General features: G+C 45.6%; 1 protein-coding gene and 1 long non-coding RNA gene across 2 annotated transcripts in view; both read left to right on the top strand.

Annotated features, from left to right (window-relative positions):
- Window positions 1–790: 790 nt before the first annotated feature.
- mpc2b (mitochondrial pyruvate carrier 2b) lies at window positions 791–14,636 on the top strand. Its single transcript, XM_061226620.1, has 5 exons — window positions 791–1,198; window positions 6,210–6,250; window positions 6,640–6,724; window positions 8,909–9,020; window positions 14,050–14,636. Exons 1-5 carry the CDS (start codon window positions 1,099–1,101, stop codon window positions 14,093–14,095), a joined length of 384 nt encoding a protein of 127 aa, XP_061082604.1. The 5' UTR covers window positions 791–1,098; the 3' UTR covers window positions 14,096–14,636.
- Window positions 14,637–16,840: 2,204 nt separating this feature from the next.
- LOC133116662 (uncharacterized) overlaps window positions 16,841–26,311 on the top strand; it is a 38,543-nt gene continuing 29,072 nt past the window's right edge. The window contains exons 1-2 of the long non-coding RNA XR_009705892.1: window positions 16,841–16,932; window positions 18,965–19,069. This is a non-coding gene — a long non-coding RNA (uncharacterized LOC133116662). The remainder of the gene's footprint in view (window positions 16,933–18,964; window positions 19,070–26,311) is intronic.

Genomic DNA, 26,311 nt, shown 5'->3' with positions numbered 1-26,311 from the left:
GACCATATGTGCTGTTCCCCTACATGCATACCTATACAACACTGCTATCTAGGGTACGTTTGCTGTAGTATTGTAAATAGTGTCTGAAACACCACATCTCTAAGAATAACAAGAAACTGTAGATAGTCATCTCTCTTTATGCCAGTCACACAATGTTACTCCTCAGTAAACCACATTATTTACTTGGAATTATGGAATTATCTGGGGACAGGAATTAAGGTAACTTGTCAAATCGGGATGTAAGAAACCAGGTTAACAAAACAAGAGCTATCAGTGCAATGTATTGCTCGACACAACCAGTCTTTCAAGTACCTCACAAATTAATTTAATAGTTATATTGTTAAGTTGTGTTGTGTATCTAATTCATCTACTGGTGCCTACTGTTCTACTATGTGATGATGTGTGATGTATGTAAACCGTTACTTACCAGGAACGTTTCGTGCAAGTTTTTGTAGCTATGGGAAAATTTGGTAGTTACACACATGACGCAAAACTACGTAATTTGACTAAATTGTTCACGGGCATCAATGCAGCTTTAGGGCTGCGCCGACCCAATGCTTTATGTAATACGGATAATCTTATTGTATCGACGGATCATTGTGTCATTACATCCATATGATATAAGGATTCGACGAGTATGCGCAGCACCCAAGTTCTAATGTCATGGCTGTTAAAGTAGGCAGATTTAGCCGGTACTGTCAGTTGCTTCAACCAATTGTGCAGAGGGGGAGTGGCCAAATTTGACCAATCATTGAAAACAAATACTAAATTGAAGGTTGGTTGCACCGTGCCTAGAACAACCTTGGTTCGCGTAAATGTAGGCTAGCTGCATTGGTGGTGTGAAAATACATATTTCCTGTGTGTGGGGAGTGTGGAGGGCGATAGATTTACGAAGGTCGGTGAATAGTAGGACAACAACTCGCAAAGCCGCTATAAGGAAGACCTTTTCAATTTTCCGTGCAAGGGCATACCTTGCATCTAAGATTAATCTAGACTAAACGGCGTTGACTGACCTACTAACCGGTGCAGTTGTCAAATCATCGACCTTCAGCGTTCCAGCTAACGTATTCACGAATCAGTATCATACAGCTAGCAGACATGGCTTTGGTGGGATTGAGAGCCTCTTACCACAGGATCCTGGATAAAGTCGAGTTTATGCTACCGCCCAAATTGAGACCCCTTTATAACCATCCAGCAGGTAATAAAAAAATCGACTGATAGCTACCATTACTGTTTTGAATCTGGCTTAGTCTAGAGTTTGTTAGCTAGCTAATTTTCATCTTTGTTAAAGCCGGGTGAAGATTGCTCTTAGTTCGCTCATTTGAATAAGAATGTGGACATATAACTTGTATCTTGCATCTAGTTACCTAACGTTATATATAACGATATAATTATGATTACATTTATCTTGCCCTTGACATAGCAAGCAAAGCGCTTCTCAGACGAAATGGATAAAGACAGATATATCACTAGCTTTTAGCTAGCTAGCTAGCTGACTGGCGTCTTCTGAAAGTGAATCGCAATTTAAACCGGTATGAGGAGCCGTGCGAGTAACTTAACTTAACAGGTAACTTCAAAGGTTAGCACCTTAACGCAGCACCTAGCTGACGTTAGATAGCTATACTGGCCAGGTTTGCTCTAATTTATTGCGCAAGTTATCCCTTTATTGTGTGTGTGTCTGTTGAATTTGCTGAGCCATTGAATGGCTGTTACTGTGCTTGTTTTCAGTATTTGTTTCGTAGAGTGATTTAGCAAATTAAGGAATTGGTCACTGTTGAAATCTCTGGGGTTAAGTTGAGAAGAGTTATAGCTAGCTCTGCCATTAGTCTATGATGCCCAAGTTGATACACTGTTCAATTGTGCAACTGTTCAATCCTTATTAGGTAGCTACCTTTGTTCCACAATTTGTTTGTGTGTTCTCAATGTGGTTACTATTAATTTCCAATGCAGATTAATTAGATTACTTGCCTCGACTAATTAATTAGGTCGATCCATTTGATTTTCTTAATCTCCCGCAACGCTTTTGATAATTCTCTTTGCAGTTTAATGGTAAATGTCGGAAAAACAATACAGTTCATAAAAACTGGTCTAATTGTCCAGTACTGTGCAAAAAACGGTCCATATGCATTGTAGGCTAGTTTGCATTCATGTCAAGGTTTTTAAAACATGTTTTAACAGGAGCATTCAAGCAGTGAGTGAAAACGTTTTACGAAGGATGCAACAAGCCAATGACATGGTAAATGGCTGGCATTTATATAGCGCCTTTATCCAAAGCGCTGTACAATTGATGCTTCTTATTCACCCATTCATACACACACTCACACACTGATGGCGAATGGCTGCCATGCAAGGCACCGTCCAGCTCGTCAGGAGCATTTGGGGGTTAGGTGTCTTGCTCAGGGACACTTCGACACAGCCCGGCCGGGGGATCCTCCGACTGCCAGACGACTGCTCTTACTGCCTGAGCCATGTCGCCCCACATAATGGTTTACAGGCTACGCCTTTCCAGTAGTAGTCCGGATGAGATCGGCTGTAAACCAGTACTACAAGAGCTGTCAGTAGAGGGGCTATTACACAAGAACAGGCTTTACAAAACACGTTGCAAAATGTTGAAGTGCTTCTTGTCTGATGTTCATACGTTTGTGGACAGTTGAGGCGAATGGGGGCAAACTCATGTGACTGTATGGCCTGTCCCAAGCCAACTCCCCATATTGTGATTGCCCTTGGGCTCAGTTGTGCGTCCTGTTTCCAGGCTACAGGGGCCACGACCTCTTCCTTGAAAGGAGCTACAGTTACAGTTATGAGTTAGAGTGGCCTGCTAATGCTGCTGCAGGTCCAATTCCATGTAATTACGTGGATGCGTTTGTAGGCGTGTGGTGGTGGACTGCACAGTGTTTTGACTGTCTGAAATTTTTAAATGCTGACACCTTAGAGTAAACTTCCCATGCAGTAGACCATCACAGTCCTGCAAACTCCTGTTCCACATCAAAGATGGTCTGCATCGTAAGGCGGGTATCGTAACGTAAAGAGGGGCCCTCATCCGAAAAACCGTTCGGATGTTCAATGGGTTGTGAAATGCAAAATCTCAAATCTCAAAATGCGTCTTAACCGGAGCTCATTGTCGCACCACAGCCGTCTTTCCAGACGGCCATAGAGCCCTCTTCATCTCGGACCCCAATAGCATTTCCCCATTTCAGTGATCTATACAAAACAAGCCTGCGTATATTGTGTGCTGCCTCATCTGGTAGCAAAGCAAATGTGAACGAAAGTAAAAATCTGGCAGGAAGTCAAGAGCACAGTCCATATTTTGGACCTCTAACATAGATCCATCACAACTAATTAAATGTAGCATCTATCGAGCTGGCAGGATGGATTGGCTCACTGCCAGAACCTGGCTCCAAGTACCACGGCACTGGCCTATGAGTTCTGGGTGCAGGGGAACAGTCTCTTTCTTCCAGGAAAGAGACTCTCAGGTGTGATCCATTGCTCAGCTTCAGGTACAGGACCTTTCACCTTCAGGCCAGTGGCCGTCTCTACCAGACAGCCTGTCCCAGTCCACTTATCCCTGACCTGGAGTGAACTTCTTAATCTCCCTGAAATATGCGAAGCCTAACCACCGGCTCTGTCTGTGGGTCGGCTGACTGACCGGTCAGTGAATGGTGGTGTTTTCATCAGGCTCTTGCTGAAACTCCTGCCGTAACTGTGGTGATGGAACACGGTGATATCCTCAAGGTGTGTGGGGCGTCACCCTGACCCTTGTTTCTAACACGAATACCGTAGTGAAGATTTCAGTGGCACCTTGGAGCGCGCAAGCAGTAATTGCTGAGAGACGTCGAGTCCCAAGGAATTCTCACTGGGTGCTGCATGCTCCCTTTTGGTGTAGTGGGGTAGGATTGGTCCAAAGGGGAAAAAAAGTTCAGGAAAGTACATTGGTAGATTGTTATGCCTTTCCAACTTTGGGTGTACAATCTGTCCATTTTTATAAATGCTGTAAAAGAGGTCGATGCAAATATGGGTGTATTTTAATGCAGAAAATGTAAAATGCAAAGACGTGCATAGTTAATACAGTGCCCCTCTCACTTGCTTTGCCTGGTCACATGCATTTCACACTTATAACAGTGACTCCACTGCAGAGAAATCAGGATGGAGCAGTCGTTCTGCTGTAGTAATGAAGAGTTCAGCTCTTTGCATGCATCCCTGTGACAGGGATGTTCTGTTCACTTCCTGGGTTTCTTCTAAATGACTTAAATATTAGTTGGTACTTTTGATTGGCACATACCGTGTTTGTGTGTGATAATAGATGTTTTAGATATTTATAGAGACATTTCTGACAATACAGTCAGAATATACACTTCCGGTAACTCAAAAGCAGCTTGTACAGCCATTGAAGATTGATTATCACTCTAAACCTAAAGTATACACTACTACCAGTGGCATAAAACAAACCACATTCATTATTAATTGTTATTGATTGTGATGGTTATCGAAGAAAATCATCATAATACGGCATTTTCCAGGGTAAGACGTGCTTGCCTCTTACTATGTAAAAATGCAATGTTGTAAAAGGGCTTATTTGCACAAAGTGCTTGAGGATGTGCGATATTCTGCTGGTGTGTTCCTAATCTCGCCTGCACCCTCCACTAAATACATGTCACATACGATGAACATCCAAACTTGGTTAATAAATGTGTAATTACATAGTGTATTAAAAGACTTCAGCGTTGTTTTCAAAAACAGTAATAGATCGGTTTGTTTACAGTCAGTGTCAGGGGAGATGTTTCGGCCAAAGAAATGTACTGTTTTACTGAAGTTATTTAAGATTATTCATTGACAGTAGTAGGTAATAAAACTTTGAAAACTTGTCCTTGATTGCCCTCCAAAAGTCTCAAAGTTTGAATTTGAAATTCTGCATGACTAATCGAATGCTGTATGAGAATAGTAGTAGATAGTTTATGTACACACTTTATTAGGTACTGCACCTACTGTACTGTATCTAGTGTATCCTTTTGCCCCCAGAACAGGCTGAATGTTTTTGCAATATGCTACCTACACACCAGCCAGACCCCACCGTTCTGCTACTTCGGGACACCTGGCACCTCCCCCTCGCCACACCTGCACTTCTCAGTCACAAGACTGTCTGCTGTCTGTTCTGGCCCCACAGTGGTGGAATGACCTTCCTGTGGATGTCAAGTACAGCAGAGTCTCTGAGGGGCGGCTTGTAGTGTAGTGGTTAAGGTACATGGGACTGGGACACGTGAAAGGTTGGTGGTTCGATTCTCGGTGTAGCCAAAATAAGATCCACACAGCCGTCGGGCCCTTGAGCAAGGCCCTTAATGACCACTTTCAAATGCAGACTGAAGACTCATCTCTTCAGGCTGCACCTTTCCCTCCCTACCTCACCACCATGATTAGTGATGATGATCGACATTTGACAGAAAAGACATTACATTTTATCCAAAGTGACTTACAGTTGATTAGACTAAGCAGGAGACAATCCCCACTGGAGCAATGCAGGGTTAAGGGCCTTGCTCAAGGGCCCAACAGCTGTGTGGATCTTATCGTGGCTACACCGGGGATCGAACCTGTCGGTTCCCAGTCATGCACTTTAGCCGCTAGGCTGCAGGCCGCCGCCAGACGACCTATTCTTGTCTGACGTCTCATTAACGAGGTGTTTTTACCCCCACAAATGCTGCTCACTCGGATGCTTTTTGTTCATCACACCATGCTGCAACCACCATGTGTGGCACCAAAACTCATGGGCGGCCTGACGCGTAGTGGTCTGCCAAGTGCCAATAATGTAATGTAATGCCACAGTCAAAGTCTTAAATCGTCCATCCTAATGTTTGGTTTTTTTTGTTTGTTTTTTTCAAATGTTGTATATTACCGTCATTAGACTGCTTGGGTAAGCCAGTGCCTGCTTGTTTCTTTTGGTTTTCATTGACCATATAATGCATCTGGGAATACAGTATATGGTCAAAATAAATGCTCAAAAGAAATGCTATTGAAGGTGTTCCCAGGGGAAGGGTTGGTCATTCAGCGGCACTTCGAATGCTTGATCGGTACATACCTGCTCTTGTACATTCACCCAAACCTTTTTCCCCTGTTTCTTACGATTGCTATTGTTATACAGCCCCGGGTAGACCTTGGTGCGATGTCGGGTTTATTCCCGCCTATGTCTTTTAACGTTGTATTTCTTGCTTTCGTTGCAGGTCCAAAGACGGTATTCTTCTGGGCTCCGGTGTTTAAATGGGTAAGTGTGGGGTGTCTCGGTGGCGCAGCCTGTAGAGCACTGACCGCATGCTCATTGCGAGCCGCGACGTCGGCGGTTCGAATCCGACCGTCTGACATTTGTCGCATGTCTTCCCCTCTCTCTCGCCCCCATTCTTCCTGTCTCTCTATACTATACTGTCCAATAAAGCTGAAAAAGGCCGAAAAAAAATCTTAAAAAAAAAAAAAATGGGTAAGTGTGACCTCAGTCTGTATAACGTGAGGTGCCTTAGAGGTGATGGCCTCCACTGACCGAAGCCTATCACTGTGTTATGTGGTGCAGTGTATTCACAGCGCTGCTCTTTGTGGGATTGTGTCTGAAGACTCCACCTGTGGCTCTCGCTCATTGGCTCCTGCTGTCCCTCCCCACAGGGCCTGGTTCTGGCCGGGCTTGCGGACCTGACTCGACCCGCGGAGAAGTTGAGCACTTCCCAGTCCGCCGTGCTCACCGCCACAGGTGGGGGGCCTCGGGGATAATGTTTTTTTAATATTTGTATTGTTTCTCAGCTTTTTGTATAAGGCAGGGGTGCACAACTCCGCTCCTGGAGGGCTGGTCTGTGAGCTGGTTTTTGTTCCAACAAATTACCTTAATTCATTTTTTTTTCTTCACAGCTCTAGAGATTAAGTTGGTTCACTCCTGTACTTGTACACAGGACAATCTTTAGGATAGTCTGCAGTGGCAGCTGATGCATATACAAGTGTCTGATCAAGACACTATTTAGCTAATTATATAATTAAGAGCAGAAGTTGGCACAAAATCCTGAAGCGGATCGGCCCTTGCTGTGCATCCCTGGTTTAAGGAGTTGTTCGGTTTCCACCAAAGGCCCACTGGGTCTGTGTGGAGAATTCCCCTGGAGGTTCTGCACAGTGAGGCCTTCACGTCTTGCACTCATTGCCCATTTCGGTTTTTCCTCTTTGACACCGTTTAATCTCCGGTGTTTGGTTTCCTTCCGGCAGTTTGATAGTGCCACTACGTCAAGAGTCACGACTCTCCCGGGGTCGTTTTATCGGGTGACATTGCAGAAGGATTTATCCTTACTTCGGATTGAAGTTCAACTGTGGACGTTAAGGCCTAATGTTCTTTAAAAAAAAATTTTTGGGGGGGGGGATTTTTTCCCTTTTTTCTCCCTTTTACGGTACCAACGTGAATCTGGACTCAAGGCCATCTTCAATTCCGAGTGGTTTTGGAGGAAATATTGTTGGTTAGAAAGCAGGAGGCTAGAAATGGCCAACTAAATGGTGTGTGCAATTTGTAATCAACTCACACTTTATGGGGTTTTATCAAATAGTATTGGGAACTGTAGGAAACAATCTCTAGCTCATACTGTTACATCCTATGTAAATAATAGAATGATTACCATGCGGGCAATCATTCATAAATAATCCCTAGTTGCACGTTGAAGAGAACAAAGCAGAACAATCAGCTTGGGCCCTGCAGGGCCAGTGTCTGGGCATCGCTGTCGGATCAGTGCAGGGCTGAGACTCTGTCTGCGTGATGTTGAAGTCACGCCTAACCACACTGTGGTCCTATCAGCAGATCCCGGCTTCGCTCATAATCCTGCCAAGATTTATGCATTGGCTGGAATGTAGCGAAATGAGCTAATTTTGGTATTTGCACGTTGGTCCGGAAGATGTGTTCTTTCAGTTTTCATCCGCACTTCCCCGTTATAATTGCCGAATTAGCAGTTGATTAGTAGATTGAAAAGATGCTATCTTCCTCTTGGGTTTGCCAGGGTCACACTGCTTAGGAGCCTAATCCCTTGGTAAAAGACTTGAGCTGTCTGACCCTGTTCAACCCAAGAGTAAGTCCGTAGCCCAGTTTAGCCAGACTATTACAGGGAGAGATATAATGGGAAGGTGACGAAGGGGCAGTATTTGACTTTGCCGACCATTGGACAGCGACACAAAGCCGAATCGGTATTTCTGCAATGTTCCGACCGATAACCGCAGTCCAAACTCCGAAAACAGCGGGGCATGCCTCTTCCAGCGCCGTGGTCAGTACACGTCACTGGCAGCCTGTGGCAACGTGCGTCACTGCAGCTCACAGACATTATTCCAGGGGTGTTTGTTGCATTTGTTTTGATTTGGATGCAAACGATTGACTATAAACGTGCGTCAGACGGGGTCGCCGTACAAATGATAACATTTCAGCCAGAGCAAACATTTTCCAAAGAGGCCCGCCTAATCTGAATATCGGTGTGCTCTCACCGAATACCAAACGCGCTGCGTGTGTTTGCAGACAGTCAGAGGACAAGCTGGTGAACATTACGTTCTCTGTGTGAGGTTGCTGTTTTCAGCACAGCGCCCTGTGAGGCAAGCACTAACCAAACTCTTCTCTCGTCCTCCAGGCTAAAGCTGTCTTTACCCTAGGAGAGCAGCTTAGCCGCTGTTCACGCATAGCCCCGCTCTGTCTACGGTGGGCTTTGTGAGATCTACCAGCATTTTTGATCTGAGGGGGACGTTATGTGAGATTCCTGTTCTAGGATGGATAACATTTGGACCTGGAAGGCCACAATCTAGTCTGTTCTCCAGCAAGAAGGGGGGGGGGGGGGGGGGGGCAGATTTGATTTTGTTTGAGATTGATTGATTGATTGATTGATTGACGTGGCTTTCCCCCTCTGGTCTCACCAACTCCAAACAGGGCTGATTTGGTCCAGGTACTCCCTGGTGATTATTCCTAAGAACTGGAACCTCTTCGCTGTCAACTTCTTCGTAGGAGGTGCTGGTGCCTCCCAACTCTTCAGAATCTGGAGGTATGTGAACGTCATGTCTGTTCTGAGACATTATTCGCCGCCTGTGTGAGAGCACTGGACTCCATGGGACGTACCGTACTGTGCACCCAAGTTTTAGGCACCCTAGACTTTATTATATATATGTTCATTTTTTGTGTGTTGGTATAAAAGAACACATTTGAGATTTCCAAATATTCATTTTCCAAACGATTTAATTTTACAGAGACATTTTTGTATTTGATTAAAAAAATTTACATATTACCGTAAGCAATTGACTCCTTTTTACATAAAAACCTGATCAAGGCTGTCTGAGATCAGAAGCATTGGGCCAACCAAAGTCTGCAGAAGAACTGTGGCAAGTTCTCCAACATGCTTGGAAACAACCTCCCTGCTGGTTGTCTTAGCCAACGCTGTCCTGCAGTTCTAGATCTCAGAGAAGTGATGCAGTTTTAACGCCGAAGGGTGGCCATAAAAAAATATTGATTTGATTCAGTTTTGAACTATTCTGCCAAATTACTGAAATGTATTGTACGTTTATTTAGGACCTGTCATTGAATTATTTTTGAAAGAATCTTATCTGTACAGAATGTTATACAGGTGCCTAAGACCTTTGCATAATACTGTATGTTACATTGTACTTGCGTGATAATCAACCGCACTCTAGATGGGTTTAATGTACTACAGAGGCGGAAATGGTACCCCTAATGCATTGCACTCTGAGTCACTCCAGGTCTGAGGAAGCGGGGTGAATGGGCTGGGTGGGAACGTCGCGACAGGTGGCTTTAAATCCTCACACTCGCCTTAGTAACACCGGGAATATCTTAACCTGGAATGCCCTGCCAGTGATGATTCATTATCTGTATTAACAGAATGTACAACTCGCATAGGGGCGTTTGTAAAGCAGTAAGGCACTGTGATGCTATGTGATCTCTTCAAGAGCTGGGGCAGCCTGTAGCCTAGTGGTTAAGGTACATGACTGGGACCTGGAAGGTTGCTGGTTCAAGCCCCGGTGTAGCCACGATAAGATCTGCACAGCTGTTGGGCCCTTAACCTTGCATTGCTCCCAGGGGGATTGGATAAAAGCTTCAGCTAAATAGCAAATAATAATAATAATAATAATAATAATATCTGTGTATACATATGTACAGCATGCAAAGGGACAGGTTTCTGTCTTGTAAAAAGTGTAGCACCACCACATTCTCCGATCATCTGTATTCCCCTCTGCCCCAGGGGCAGGTCTCTGCAGACTGCTCCGTGGTGTGTGCGCTGTGTGCCAGCCGTGAGGACTAATTGGAGCACAGCTCAGTCATCCAGTTCAGGGGTGTTCATTTACAGCCAGCCCAGCGTCAGTGAGGCCTGAGTTAGGGTGGCCGGCCATTCTTTTCTCCACAGAAACTCAAGAGTTCTGCCAACTGGAATTCATGTTCTTTGGTGCTTACGGCTCGAGACTGCCAAATTAGTTGTTTATTTTCACCACCCGTTGTTGTTCATGGACGTATTGTTTTCATTTTTGCTTTCTAATCGCAGTATTTCTGTTTTATATTTGGGTGTCTTCTTGTACATACCTGTGAACTAGCAGCTGGTTTCTGGAGGGCTTCTACATGAATTCTGCATGAATTCCTTTCACTGATGACTTTCAAAGGAAGATCAGGCTCTCCAAAATCAACCTGCATTTTCAATACCTCATTGTAATTACCGCAGAGGACAAAGTGATACAACTTTCGAGATGGTGTGCAAGACCTTTGTCCTTGAGTGAAGCAAAGTTCTTTGTTTTGGTGTTTTAGGGGGCATGTCATGTGTTCAGTCTCTAAATTCCCTTAGAGTCTCCTCTGGGATACGGTGATACAATGATGTAAGGTTTTTTAGCCAGGGCAATGTTCACCACTTCCACAAACACTGCCGCTGATAAGGTACGGCACAGGGGCAGCTGGTGTAGCTACGGTCACTGTCGCAGATTCGTTTTCCGTCGAGCGCACTTTGAGTTAACCAGTTACAGGGCAGCCTTTGCTCCATTTGTACTGCTTTTAATGGATATTCACAACATTCTCTTCACATCCTGAATACAGTGTGTGTTAACTTGTGCCAGCTCTTTACCGTGATAAGATATGGAGTCGGGTCAAGTTTTAATATTGAAAGTGTGCGAACCCAAAACCGCAACTTATACCGTATATAAAATAACTCGCCAGCCACTGTTGTGGGTTTAGAGAGGCGCAAGATGCCACCTGCTGGTCAAAATGCGAACTGCAAAACAATTTTGTCATTCTTTTCTCCCTTCAGAGTGCCATACTTCATTGGCCACATTTCATGCGATTTCATGAACGATATTGCAGTCTTTTGTAAAACTATTCTGGGGCTGTGCATGGCCAGAGAGCAGTAGATTGGACACTTTGTTCACTACAGGCACTCGTACAATATATTTATTGCACAATTCCAGTCTGGCAGAACAGTCGGTCTTTAAAGTGTGGACTTCTGACCCTTCCAGTCACCCAAATCGCTGCTCTGTGCTAGGGACGGGGCTATGCGGGTGGAACAGGGAAAGCGTTCCCCGGAACTCGTGGGTCCATGGGGCCCTTAGAGGTGTGTGTACTTGTGTATTCATTTCCCCCTGCGGAAAAAAATTTCACATCCGTCCTTGCTCCTTACCTCTGTATGTGTCGCCCCAAAGTTAAAGTTTCTTTCCCTGTCCTGGGATGTGGATGATTTCTTTGGCTTGTGTGAACAGCTGTCAGTAAAGGTCTAGCTGGAGTACACTTGTGTGCAGAACCGAACATCTACCTGCATGGAGAATGCCTTCTGCTGGATAAGCGTTAAGTGGACGACAGTCAGTGGAAATGTAAAAGGTGTAGCAGTCAGAACAAAGACAGGTTATGTAGAAACTGGAAGCTGTTGCAGGTGTAACTTTAAATGAACGGCAGTAATGCTTTAACAGAAGAAAAGGGAAATAACCTGTCTGGTGGTGGTAGAAGAAATGAGCCATAACGGACCGGGAATATGCCGTCGCAGGGAAAGACGTGGAAATTTCCACTGAAGGACATCCAAAGGTGAACTTGAAACACAGTTTCCCCTCCTCTGTTTTGGGTTGATCAGTTACCTGAGCTAACCTGGAAAGAGACTACTCCGTGACAGGCGTACACCGTTTGCAATGTCCTTTATTGGGAAAGTAAGAAGCGGAAAGATACATATACAAGGCTATAGGGGGCACCTTAGCCTTGTGGCTAGTGGCTAAGCGTAGAGGCTAAGTTGCTTGACTGGGACCCGGAAGGTTGGTGGTTCAAACCCTAGTGTAGCCACAATAAGATCAGAGCAGTTGGGCCCTTGAGCAAGGCCCTTAACCCCACATTGCTACTGGAGAGGATTGTCTCCTACTTAGTCTAATCAACTGTAAGTCACTTTGGATAAAAGCATCAGATAAATGACTAGTGTAAGAAAGGAAACGCAGTGGTGCATGTATTTGTGTCAGCTGTGTTCTCCAGCAGTTTTTACACAGCACGCTCAGATCTAAGGAGGGAGGACCCACTGTATTAATCGAGTCGTGTTGTAGTCCATCTGAAAGCTTGCTGACCTGCAGCCCAGGCCAAGAGCTAGGAGAAAACCAAAGGATTCTGACAAGTAATTCTTGGAGACTTAACACTGTTTTTAACAGTATGAAACGTGGGGTGTGAAGAGCTCTGTCACCTCACAGCAAGAATCCCAACCTAGGACCTTTCTGTGTGGAGTTAGCATGTTCTACAGGGGTGGCCTGTAGCGCAGTGGTTAAGGTAAATGACTGGGACACACAAGGTCGGTGGTTCTAATCCCAGTGTAGCCACAATAAGATCCGCACAGCCGTTGGGCCCTTGAGCAAGGCCCTTAACCCTGCACTGCTCCAGGGGAGGATTGTCTCCTGCTTAATCTAATCAACTGTACGTCGCTCTGGATGAGAGCATCTGCCAAATGCCAATAATGTAATGTAATGTAATGTAATGTTCTCCCCATGTCTGTGTGGAGTTAGCATGTTCTCCCCGTGTCTGTGTGTAGTTAGCATGTTCTCCCCGTGTCTGTGTGTAGTTTGCATGTTCTCCCTGTGTCTGTGTGGAGTTAGCATGTTTTTTCCGTGTCTGTGCGGGTTTCCTCAGGGTTCTCCGGTTTCCTCCCACAGTTCAAACACATGCACATGAATTATATACACATGCAGGCTACTTAGAGACACTACATTGCCCATAGGTATGAGTGTGTGAGGGAATGGTGTGTGGGCCATACAGTGGATCGGTGACCAGTCTGGGGTTTATTTGAACCCCGCCCTCTCACTGGTCCAAATATTTGTTGAACAAACGTGTTACCTGTCAGCTAAAGATGAACTCGCCTCTAGCCAAGGGCAAGGGCATTCTTTTGAATTTCAGGATTACGTCATCCGGGAGTGTTGTCCAGGACCTGCTACAAGCCTTCACTTTCACTGCAGTCCACCATGCTTACTAGTGAACTAGCTGAGCTAGCCACGCTACGCTGGGATAGGCTCCAGCCATCCTCATTGCCCCGGTCATCCTCAATGTCATTTGCTCCTTCATACGTCATTTCGCACCAACGTCAGTTAGACGTAGCAGATGAGGAGAAGGTGGATCCACAGGTCGACCCTACCTCCAAGTATTTTCTGTGGAGCACTTAGCCTTTGGCCTACACATAAGTTGTATGAAATGCCCCACAATCAGACGGCAAATGTATGTTTGGAGCGACAATGGCTCAGGTGGTAAGAGCTGTCGTCTGGCAGTCGGAGGGTTGCTGGTTCGATTCCCGCCCTGGGTGTGTCAAAGTGTCCCTGAGTAAGACACCTAACCCCCAATTGCTCCTGACCGTTGGTGTGCGAGTGTGCGTGAACGGGGTGAATGAGACGCATCAATTGTACAGGGCTTTGGATAAAGGCGCTATATGAATGCCAACCATTTACCATTTACCATGTTTGGGGGGTAGAAAAGGGGGGGGGCTCTGCGCAGTAGAGGCTGCGGAGGCCCCAGGCTGTCTGCGGTGATGTGTAAGCGTTTTAATGCGTGCTCTCCCCCCCTCCTCCTCTCCTCAGACACCACCAGGAGCTGAAGGCCAAGGCCAAGGAGGCACAGCCCTGAGGCGTCCGTCCCGCCAAACCCCCCCCTCCCCCCCCCTGCGGACTGAAAAGGGAGCCTTCCTGCGGGTGTCACGTCCATCAGCGTCCCCCCACACACACTTCCCCCATTTCGCCCCGTGCCTTTCTTTCACAGAAAAGGACTCCATTTAGTTTTTTTTTCTTTTTTTTTCTTTTTTTTTTAGTAACGGAGACCGTGTATCTTATCAGAGTTTAAGAAACTGCAGGTGTTTCTGTACATATTCCATCGTTCCAAACCTAACAACCACCCGCCAATTGCTACACAAATACGCCGGAATAAAGACCATGTGGCTTTTTTTAGCATAATTTAATATGAAATTAAATGATGAATATGTGACTGTATGTTCATGTGCTAATTTAAGAAGTATTTAACATTAGTGTCTTTGGTCTGAGAAAATGTTGCTTTTCCAATTTTTCTTTTTGAAATCCATCTCACTGTTTTTTTTTTTTTACACATGAAATGCCTGGTTTGGCTTGAATACTGTATAAGGAATGTCTCCTAATAAATTTTAGAATGGTTTTGATTTTTTCCACATCTCATTCGTCAGTACGCTGTTTATAGAAAGGTTCTGGTTTCTGCATTCTAACTGAATTAATAAGCAAAGGTTGAACTTGAGCATATCAAACATATCTACATACATGTCTTATTTTAAAGGCCCACGTGCATATTTCTGCATTTCAGATTTTCATTTCATATCATCATACTGATCCTAGTAAAACTAGTTTGGTAGAAGTATGCATATTTTTGGGCCTAAATGCTTTTTTCCCCCAGCTGTTAACAAAATCATTTCCCATTTGACATATGTGGCGTATGTTTCTGCGTAATTATTTTTTTGCAAAATGTTAACACCGAGAGAATTGGACTCTGGGGGCAGGGTTAGCGACTTTTCAAAAAACCCGCGTCACTGCGCTTTGCAAACTGTGGCCATTTTGGATCCTAACACCGGGAAGAGAACGCTGATGTGTCTGTACCAAAAATGAAGTCTTGGGTAATATATTAAAGAGTAAGTAAGTAAATCCATGAATTCTCCCACATTCCCATCTGTCAGACAAACCTGGCTTCAAAACAGCTGTGGCATTCATCGTCCATGAAATGAGGCTGTAAATATTCAAACATTGAATTGAATTTCATCATTCTCCGTTTCATTTACTGGTCTGCAGTTGCTCCTATGAATGGAAGAGCTCATTTTCCCCAGAAGGGATTTTTATTACTTTGTTGACTTAAAAAAAGACCACAATAAGGACCACAAAAAAAGGCCTACAATAAGGGGATCTTAAGCAAAATACAAAGCAGTGATATACAATTTAAAAAATGTATCTGTTCATACCCTAACTCTATCCAGAAGGACTTTACTCGTTGAATAAACATTCTTATTTTAATTCTGTCTTCTCGGGGACAGGCTGGGATTTGTTAGTGGGATAATGTGTTGCAGAAGCCGTTCCATTTAAAGCCAGGTCCACTCACTCCGGCTGCACGCTTCTGTTTTCAGTTAAAACAATGAAACCATCCTGGCAGTTTTAGTCCCTCTAGCCCTGTCGTTTTTACCATGTTGCATATTTCTGGTCATTCAAAGCATGTGCATTACATACTGCCATAAACAATCTTTTTATATTTCATGTGTAGTGCAGTAGTTTATGATTCAATTACATATTTTCTACACTATTAAGCATGGACGCTGGATTTGGTCTTGTGCCATTCTCACAGTGTATAAAGTGAAGTATATTAAGGCATGGGACCACGCGACATAAAGTATACAGTTATCACACATCACACAACCCTGTATTCCAAGATCTTGCATGCATGGTAACTGCACTCTACAATGCAGCGTTCTGTCTATTGCAAACAGAATGAGGTGACCTGAGGTGACCTCTGATGGTAACAATATTTCCCGCTGCAGATGTTTCCAGTTATGCATTTAAAAAAATACATGCATGGTAAATTAGGAAAGATGAAATTACTTTGCAATGGGACATGTCAAGACTACGATTAACCCCTGATACATCACAAGGTATGAGGAAAGGGGAAATATTTGCTGAAAAGATAAACATGTGTGTCAAAAGTCACCAAGTTCCGCAGATAAAGAGTTCAGCAGTGCCCTAGCCTTTGAACGTAGAGTCACTTTTGGGCCAAATACAGTGGTTGCTGTAAGCACAGGAGAAAAATAGGCGAAAATATTATACATAGAGAGGATGATGATTCATCTGCAATCATTTTCTCCTTTGTTAAGAGTACTGCGATGTGAAGATATGTGAAATGATCTCTTATAAGTGTAGGTTAATATATTTAGATTTTAGTCCAGCTACTGGTTTTGAGGCACTATTATAAATAAATGCATTAAAATAGAAAAAAATATATCAGTTTAACAAATACATTATTGTATGCAATTGGTCAATTTAATTCCATGTCATTGTTGTATCCCGCATGATCTTTGACAGTGTCTTTATGGACCACTTGGGCGACATGGCTCAGGCAGTAAGAGCAGTTGTCTGGCAGTTGGAGGGTTGCTGGTTCGATCCCCCGCCCAGGCTGTGTCGAAGTGTCCTTGAGCAAGACACCTAACCCCCCAATGCTCCTGACGAGCTGGTCAGGGCCTTGCATGGCAGCCAATCGCGGTCGGTGTGGGTATGAATGGGTGAATGGAGAAGCATCAATTGTACAGCGCTTTGGATAAAGGCGCTATATAAATGCCTGCCATTTGCCATTTACCACTAGATGGCGCTGTAGCTCCACCGCACTGAGCGACAAGTCCACTGAACTCGATGGTCAAGGAGAAACAGCGGCAGGCCAGACAGGAGTTGTGTGGGGAACTTGCTTTGCAGGTGTAGGTGTGCGTTCTTCTCTCGATAAATACATCGGATATATAAGCCCATTCCCACTGATGAAGCAGTTTTTTAAGCAACTAATTAGCTAGCTAACTCGTGAGATGTATTTACTGCTAGCTCCATAAATGAGAAAATTACGCCACAGATTCTATCCCGCTAATGTTGCTGCCTGGCGGCAAACGAACCGGCTTGTTAGCTCGTAATTCACACCGACAAGCTGACTCTTCAGGTAGGCTACGGTATCATACGTGCACATCTCTTCACGAATGTTTCACGGCAAAAAGAAACAACTAGCTAAGCTATTTTTAAAGCCCGTGCACTGACCCTGCAAATCACAGTTTGTACCCATGAAATGTTCCCTTCAAGAATGCATAGATCGACCTGTACTACTGTGCGGGGAAGCGTACTGTGTTCCCCACCTAAAGATATTACAAGAATCCAGGCAAACTGGAATCGGAGGCATCTATCCCTCTTTCACGCGACTCTAGCCGTGATGGTCAGTGAGTTTAAGCGCTCTCCCGCCGACTGTCTGTGTGGTCTTTTATTTGTCATCTGTGATAGCTTTCTTATTTTCTAAAAACCTGTTTAATTGACACGAAAAATATGCAACTCCTAATGTTTGTATCTGTGTATGTGTGTGGGCGCCAGTTTTACTTAGGCCAGATTAGGGAGGACCTACTGATGCTTTTTGCAGTAGAAACTAAAAAACTGCTATCCCTACAGTCCGTACCTGGCTTACAGTGTAATTTAACTGCCAGAGTCTTCAGTGGTTGTTGCCTGGGCAATGGTTTTGACTCATCAGAAATTGCCTGATCTGTTCCCACACACAGACACACACACCTACTACTCTATCTCTCACACAAACCTACCACTATCTCACACACTCACACACACACACCTGCTACTCCATCACACACACACACACACACACACACACACACACACTCCTACCACTATCACACACGCACACACACACACACACACACACACACACACACACACACACTCTATCACATACACAATCACTCACACCTACCACTCTATCACACACACACACACACACACACAAACACTCTCTCTCTATCACACACACACACACTCTCTCTCTCTCTCTATCACACACACACACACTCTCTCTATCACACACACACACACACACACACACACACACTCTCTCTATCACACACACACGCACACACACACACACACACGCACACGCTGTATGCCGGCTCAGGCCCTGTGGGACTGTGCTGGTGGGACTGCAGCTCTCCGCTCTCCTTGATTAATGGAGCGCAGTGCGAGGATACAGAAATAGGACTGAAAATTGCCAGTTTGCAGAACGGAGCACCGCGTCACATTCATTACGCCCGCAGTGCACATCAGATCCCTGCACCCCTCCCTCCCTCCCTGCAACCTCCTTTCCTCCTCCCTCCTCCCTCCTCCCTCCGTACCTGTGTCCCTGCTTCCAGGATGTGCCGAGGAACGGGCTCTGGTGCAGCTGAGGTGACGTCCCCGTTACCTGCAATGCGTTCCGCGGGTGTCTTTCAAAGCTCCTCTGGCCGGCCGTGGATCCCCTGTCTCTCTGCCCGTCGCCTGAGTGCGGCAGTCCTGCTGACGCGTCCGACTCAGGGCACAGGGAGCCACACTGCTACAGCCTCCTTAAGGAGCTTTGCCCCCCACACAGAGTTCAAACCCGTAACCTCCTGGTGGTGGAGCGCACTGAAGACGCAGAACAGACTGCAGTGTAGCGGAGTGCAATCCTGAGCCAGAGGTTGACTTTGAGCGTCTTTGAACGGCACATAATATACACTCTGCAAACTATGTAAATACTGTGCCTAAAATTCAGTGGTGTTCCAGTTAGAAACTGTTTGTTCTAGGTTTGTTCAGACGAGGTTCTCTGTTCTGTCAAAAACGGGTTTGGGAAACACAAGTGGCTAATAATGCTTAGAGAAGTTTGTTCTGACCTGCTGTCTTTCTCTGACTTTTTGCAGTCTTATAATTAATTGTGATAAGATTCTGTTCTCTTTAGAACTGCTGGAGCCGCGTGATTCAAAATGGCTGACCTGAGGCCATCGTCTCTGTGGAGAAAGGGAGCTGAAGAAGGGAGTGGAAGAGGCTCTCTGGTGTAGGAGAGGTATGTGGGCGGCCTGTAGCATAGTGGTTAAGGTGGTTAACATGACTGGGACCCGCAAGGTCGGTGGTTCGATCCCCGGTGTAGGCACAATAAGATCCGCTCAGCTGTTGGGCCCTTGAGCAAGGCCCTTAGGATTGTCTCCTGCTTAGTCTAATCAACTGTACGTCACTCTGGATAAGAGCGTCTGCCAAATGCCAATAATATAATGTAATGTAATGTGGAACCAGAGGGTCAGTATGTAAGGTCACAATACTTTTCATTCCTGTGCCTGGGATTTCCAGTCATCAGCCCAACTCACTTGCACAAAAACCTTTTAAAAACCACATTCACCACAGACCTCTACTTTGGATGTAGTAAATATCTATGCTGTACTGCTGTTGAAAGATGGGGAGGAACATTAAAATGTTGGGCTGGAGGAACGTTTTTTGAAGGACAAACAAAAAAGTGCTGACTCTAAAAAACACACATTTGGCAGTGCAGAAATAAAGAGTCCTGTTTCAGGTGGGTGTGTTGTTAGTGAACCTATCTTTTCTGTGACCTGGCAGTGGTCCATTCTGACCCATCGCTGACACAGGTGACATGGAAAACACATCACAGCCTTTTCTAAAAACTAAAGGCTCTTTTAGAGGGAATAAGAAGAGTAGGGGGAAAGAAACAGTATAGTACAGTCTCAGTTTTATTTATTTTTTGCACAGATGTCCGTTGTATTGTTTGTTTGTTGATGTGTCTTGTATCATTATTGTACTGTCTCTATAATTGCCCCTCGGGGATAAATAATTTTTAAGTTTTCTGAATCTGGAATCACTTAAAGCAATTTACATGTGGGGGGAAACTCTCCTCGATCACCACCAATGTGTAGCACGCACCTGGGTGATGCATGGCAGCCATTTTGTGCCGAAAGACTTCCCACACATCGGCTGAGGCTGAGAGGGAGAGAAAATGTTTTTAGCCAGTTAAACTGGGCAGTGATTAGGTGGCAGGTTGAAGAGTGAGTACCGTAAGGGGTGGCCTGTAGCGTAGTGGTTAAGGTACACGGCTGGGACCCGCAAGGTCGGTGGTTCTAATCCCGGTGTAGCCACAGTAAGATTACATTACATTACATTACATTACATTACATTACGTGGCATTTAGCAGACGCTCTTATCCAGAGCGACGTACAACAAAGATCCGCACAGCCGTTGGGCCCTTGAGCAAGGCCCTTAACCCCGCATTGCTCCAGGGGAGGATTGTCTCCTGCTTAGTCTAATCAACTGTATGTCGCTCTGGATAGGAGCGTCTGCCAAATGCCAATAATGTAATGTAATGTAATATATGTAGGGAGCTATGCTGAGAAGGGGGAAGGCTACAGAATCACCAGCCATTGCCTCTTAAGGCAAGCTGCTCTATGTAAGTGGCTATCCAAGTCATCTCGAACGAAGATGTCTGCTAAACCAAGTGATAACAAATAGTGGACACGTTCTCTTATGTTGCATGTGAGGTGTCGGTGTCTAGGTCCACTTTGAGGCTCCATCAGAAGACCCATAGCCTTTGTCATTTTTCAAGGTTGTTCCCTTGTGTATATTGCAGATACATATACAGCTAAACTAAACTTAAAATTAATGTGAGTTTTCATGGGAAATCTTGTCATCTCCATCTCTACCTGGTGGTTAATCCCAAAAGGCAATTTTCTGTGCGTCTCAGAACAACACAGCATTCAGAGCAGGGCCAAGGCAATGACAAGAGGAAGCCTCTTAAAGGCTGACTGACCGAAATCACCCAGGATGTTATTTACTTTTCGACTTCTATGACTAAGGCTCATTTTATCGCCTTACAGTGCAGCCTTTCCGATAATTACGGGGGCAGCTGATGTTGAAAATGTCCCGGGCCCAGAAATATTATCAGATTGGATTATGACCTCAATAATCGTGTCGCAATTTCCGAAAACACAAAGTGGAGGAAGTGCTAAACTGCCACAAAGGAGGGAAATGGAGGCTGCAGCCACAAACGCTGACTGATAAAGAGTTCCCATCGACTCTGAAAATTGGAGCACAACTTGGCTGAAAATGGCTTATTGCTTATATAACTCAATTTTACGGAGTCAGTCGCTGCAGTTCTGTGTGCTGTAATGTTTTGGCGTGTGGGCATTGCTTCATCGGATTCTACTTGCCCTGACACTGGTGCATCGGTTGTTTCTTATTCCTTGTTTATTTGATGGGAGTGTTTATAAGTTTGTGTTTATTGTTGCGGATTGGAAGAGCAGTCACTGCCCTGCTTAGACTAAAAGCTCTGTGTCTCGTGGCCCCTGTAGAAACATAACCGCAGATGTGTGGTGGGGTAATAGCGCTGAGAGACAAGAGCCATGCGTTCTGGAGTCATCAGTTTCACCAGCGGTTTCAAAACCACAGACCAATCCTGTCAGTAAATGTTGCAAAAATGAATCATGCATTGATGAGGCAAAGGTTCGATACTGGGGCGGCCTGTAGCTTAGAGGATAAGGTACATTACATTACAGTACATTACATTAATGGCATTTGGCAGACGCTCTTATCCAGAGCGACGTACAACAAAGTGCATACCCATAACCATAAAGTGCGCTGAAAGACCCTAGAGGGAAGTACAATTTCAACTGCATGACTGGCACCCGCAAGGTCATCCCCGGTGTAGCCACGATAAAATCCGCACAGCTGTTGGGCCCTTGAGAAAGCCCTTAACGCCACATTGCTCCAGGGGAGGATCGTTTCCTGCTTAGTCTAATCAACTGTAAGTCGCTTTGGATAAAAGCATGAGCCAAATAACATGAAATGTAATGCCTGTTGTCTGAGCACAATATGATGTGCCCTATTGATACCTGATCTAGTGACTCAGTGTTGCAGGATTGGGGGGGGGGGGTGAACAATGATGTCTGTCTAAGGGTTGAAAACTATTCAGCAAACATTTGCAATGAGGAGCTGAGTGTGTATTAATGGATAAACAGGTCATTATATTGCATTACGTCATTCGCATGTGCCCATGTGAATGAACAGGCTGGAGCTGTTGATTTGCCTGGTGTGCTCGTTGGCTTCTTGCTTCCATCACTCCCTGTCGCTCAGCTGAGACCCCTGAGCGTGGCTCTTTTAAAAACCGATCGTTAGCGTGCGCTTATTGTTCTCAGCTTTGCCGTGGGACGTGCTTCACGTCCAATACTGATGAATTAAAGAGCGGTCCAATAGCAATCTGGCACCATAGATTGCTCTGTGAGAAACTAAAAGCGTTCAGGAGACAGGGGGAATGGTGTTTGTTTAAAGATACCGGGCCGCCTGTTTACACACTGCTGATTTTGTTTGTACTTGGCAGCGTATTTACCCTTTACCCATGATGCTTTGAGAGAATGTGCTTTTCTCCTGAGAGACTTAAGCACTGCTCCGTAATGATCAGGTCCCGGTTCTGAATTACTACCTGACCGTTATCTGGCCACTGCAGTGTAATGGGGTGGCCGCGCCTCCTAGCGGTTCGGAAGGTTGTAGGTTCGATTCCCGCCCGTGTGAGGTGCAGGCCTCATAGCCTTGAGTGAGTCGCTTCCCTGTTGAGAATTCCATCTTAATCCAGACTAGTCACGTTGGTTTAAGATGTGTGTTCGACGCTTAACACCCAGCTGTTCCCCAGCTGCTCATCAGCTCTATCGAACTTAGCTAGTTCACCAATTTGACCACCAGCTTACTCTATAATCCTGTATGTAACCAGGGGAGTTTCTCTTTCTGAAGGACACCCTGGGGGAAATGACACAGGGTATGGTTGTAAGTGGGGAGAGAGCGGGGATGAATAAGAAGTGGGTAGAAGGGTGAAGTCTCTGGGGCAGTTTTTTGCATTTAGGGCCTTGCTCAAAGGCCCAATGTCAGAGTGCTTTTTGGGTTGAGACCCAGCTTCCTCTCTCGAGATACAAGTCGGCTTCCATACCGTGTATACCCACCAGGGGCTTGAGTGGGCAACTCTGCAGTTGCCAGTGAAACGCTGTACCAGTAGGCTACCCTGCCCTCTGTCCTAAGTCCCTCCATACTCCGGAGTATTAGATGAACAGTCCTGAAGGACGTCTTCAGTCGCAGGTCATTCTCGGGTCCCGGAGGCTGCCTGGGTTCAGAGCAGCTCACTGGGTTTAAAACTTACCTGCACCTTACGACTTATTTCTTTTTTTGCTTTTGTTTTATTTTCAATGTATTTATTTGACGGGCACAATACACATTGATCAACATCACTGTTCTGTGTGATGTGAATGTGCCAGATTTTTCTCTTTTTTTTTTTTTTACGTTTCAGTAACACTTGACAGTGTTTCATTATCACTTTCTAAATATGTTCTGTCTTTGGAAAGAACTCTGTTAGATGGAGTTTTGAGCAGCATTTTTATGGCACTATATGCAGTGATTTGGAATGTGTTCCATTAAAACACTTTGTTTAGTGTATAAACTCATCCGTTTAAACCTCTTTGCATACTGTATTTACTAGCGGTCTGTATACACTAAACAGGTCCTGTTTGTCTTTATATTGTCAGGCATTTACTTCTTGTTGGTGGCAGCACAGTGCAGTGGTAAGGGTACTGGTCATGTGACCTAGAGGTTGCAAGTTTGATTCTTGGCACTGGCAGTTTGTCACTTAACCTTAATTTCCTCTGTAAAATATCCTGCTGTGTACGTTCATTTTATACAAGTTGCCCTGTATAAATGTGTCTGCGAGATGCCTAAATGGAATGTACTTGACTCTTGGGTATACACGATAACGCAGTTGTGATTCTTTTCCTTTTTTTTAAGTGGGTGGGTGTGCAGTTATTTGGCAAGAGCTGTACAAAGGAAGAGCAGATTTGAATGAGTCAGTAGTTTAAAAAAACCTTCCATGTGTTTTCAAAGTAAAAATCATACCATTGCTTTGAATTTGGAAGTTTTGACAGCCCTGGCTCAATGGGACTGGAAACACAAACACAGTAATCCTGACTGTTATGAATATAGACTGCATGTGTTACAACATTATAACTGAATGTAACCTGGAATGTGTCCAAAATCGCTCAAAGGACTTTCAGTAAGCTCTCAGTACTGAGCCTGGCCGTGGAGAATTGACTACGAACACTGCGTATATGTGTAACATACGTATATCATTGTATAATACAGCATTGTGTAATATATAACTCTGGCTGCTGGGCTATTCTGGTTTCGGATCACCTCATCCCTAGAGTGACTCAGCTCCCTCTCTCTGTGAGAAGCTGAGCCGTCCCTGCGTCTGGAAGTGCGCATTCTCAGCCCGCCTGGGCTGCTGTGTGGGCCGCCTGCTGCACGTCAGCTGTAAGATGTGACCGGGGTGTGTGTGGGGTTTCAGCTGTAAGATGTGACCGGGGTGTGTGTGGGGTTTCAGCTGTAAGTCAGACGCTCCAGGAGTGTGTGTGGGGTTTCAGCTGTAAGTCAGACTCTGCTGGGGTGTGTGTGGGGTTTCAGCTGTAAGACGCTGCCGGGGTGTGTGTGGCGTTTCAGCTGTAAGACTCTGCCGGGGTGTGTGTGGGGTTTCAGCTGTAAGACGCTGCCGGGGTGTGTGTGGGGTTTCAGCTGTAAGATGCTGCCGGGGGTGTGTGGGGTTTCAGCTGTAAGACGCTGCCGGGGTGTGTGTGGGGTTTCAGCTGTAAGACTCTGCCGGGGTGTGTGTGGGGTTTCAGCTGTAAGACGCTGCCGGGGTGTGTGTGGGGTTTCAGCTGTAAGATGCTGCCGGGGGTGTGTGTGGGGGTTTCAGCTGTAAGTCAGACTCTGCCGGGGTGTGTGTGGACTTTCTCCGCAGTCCGCAAGGTGAGACGCCCTCTTTCAGGACCGTCCTTCACAAGTGCACCTGGCTTGACGTGAGCGTCGCTGGTAAACGCAGTAAACACTGTTAAACTGTTAAAGTGCTCCGAACTGGTCTTGAGTAGTTAGTTATTTCGTCTTGTGTTGGGCTTGTATCTCGTGTAAAGGCTCTTAACACAAATGTCAGTGAATGGTGTTTGTGTCTTTGAGTTGTACATTTGAGTGCAGCGGGAGGCAGGGCAGTTCTGATCACATGGTCACTCAGTTTCCATAGTTTCGTTGTGGTGTACTGTACCTGGAATCATGCATCTTCCTCGGCCCTTTTAATGCCGCGGTGCAGATTGTCCGCAGTGCACACGGGCTGCAGACCCCTGCCTGCCCACAGGAGGTGATGACTCAGCAGCTTCAGAGATGAGTCTTGCAGCCGATCAGCGCGGTGTTGTCCTGTGTGCGGTCAGCTGACTTCCTGTCTCGCTCAGCTGATCTGCTGCAGCCTCTGCTCCGGTTGGCTCAGCAGCTCAGGCACATTGCAGACGACCAATCACCTGCGAGTGGGGGCGGGTCTTTACTATGCCGCTTGCTTCTGTCCCTTCCCAAACTAATTCATGGTTAAATGTGTATCACCCCGTGGGACTCCCAGCTAGGGAAGCATGATGACAATAAAGGTCATATCAGTACCAGCTGTTATGATTATAATATGGGCCAGTTTAGAGTCTACATCCAGGGGCAGCCTGTAGCCTCGTGGCTAAAGTGCATGACTGCATGACTGGGACCTGGAAGGTTGGTGGTTCAATCCCTGGTGCAGCTGCGATAAGATCTGTGCAGCTGTTAAGCCCTTGCGCAAAGCACCTAAACCCACAGTGCTCTAGGGGGGGATTGGCCCCTGCTTAGTCTAATTAATTGTAAGCCACTTTGGTTATAAGCATCAGCTGAACGAATGTATTTGATGCATAAGTGGTGTTGTCAATTAAGTGAGAATGAAATGCTTAAAAATGCAGTTATCACTTTATTCATTTATTATTATTGATTGATTATTTTTCAGGAATCAATACAGAGATAGTTGAAATATTTTGTTATGTGTAAAGTTTTGTTGCATTTTGCCATGGTAAGTGGTCTGTTCCCGTGTTCCTGCAGTGTGCAGTCGTGCCGTGAGGCGAAGCAGAGAGGAGTCCGCAAGCTTGTCCTCACACGGGGTCGCAGGACTTGGTGTATTCACACAGGGGACACAGTCCTGCCCATGAACCGGTGGGACCCAATCAGAGGCTGCGGTGATGTCTGTCAGGAGATCCCGAGGCTTCCCAATTGGCCACTGTGTGTGAGGTATAGCCGTTCTGATTGGCTCGTCAGCTCCCCCCCCCCCCCCCCCCTCTCCATTCTGACCTTGCGGTCGCACACTGCTGCTCATCGTGGATGAAATCTCATAGAGCAGCCAGGTGGAGTGTGACAGAGAGAGAGTGTGTGGGAGAGTGTGGGA

The sequence above is a fragment of the Conger conger genome, chromosome 17 (assembly GCF_963514075.1).
Source record: "Conger conger chromosome 17, fConCon1.1, whole genome shotgun sequence".
Classification (NCBI taxonomy): domain Eukaryota; kingdom Metazoa; phylum Chordata; class Actinopteri; order Anguilliformes; family Congridae; genus Conger; species Conger conger.
Note: the sequence above shows the minus strand (reverse complement) of the source record. Positions and strands in the feature narration are given on the sequence as shown.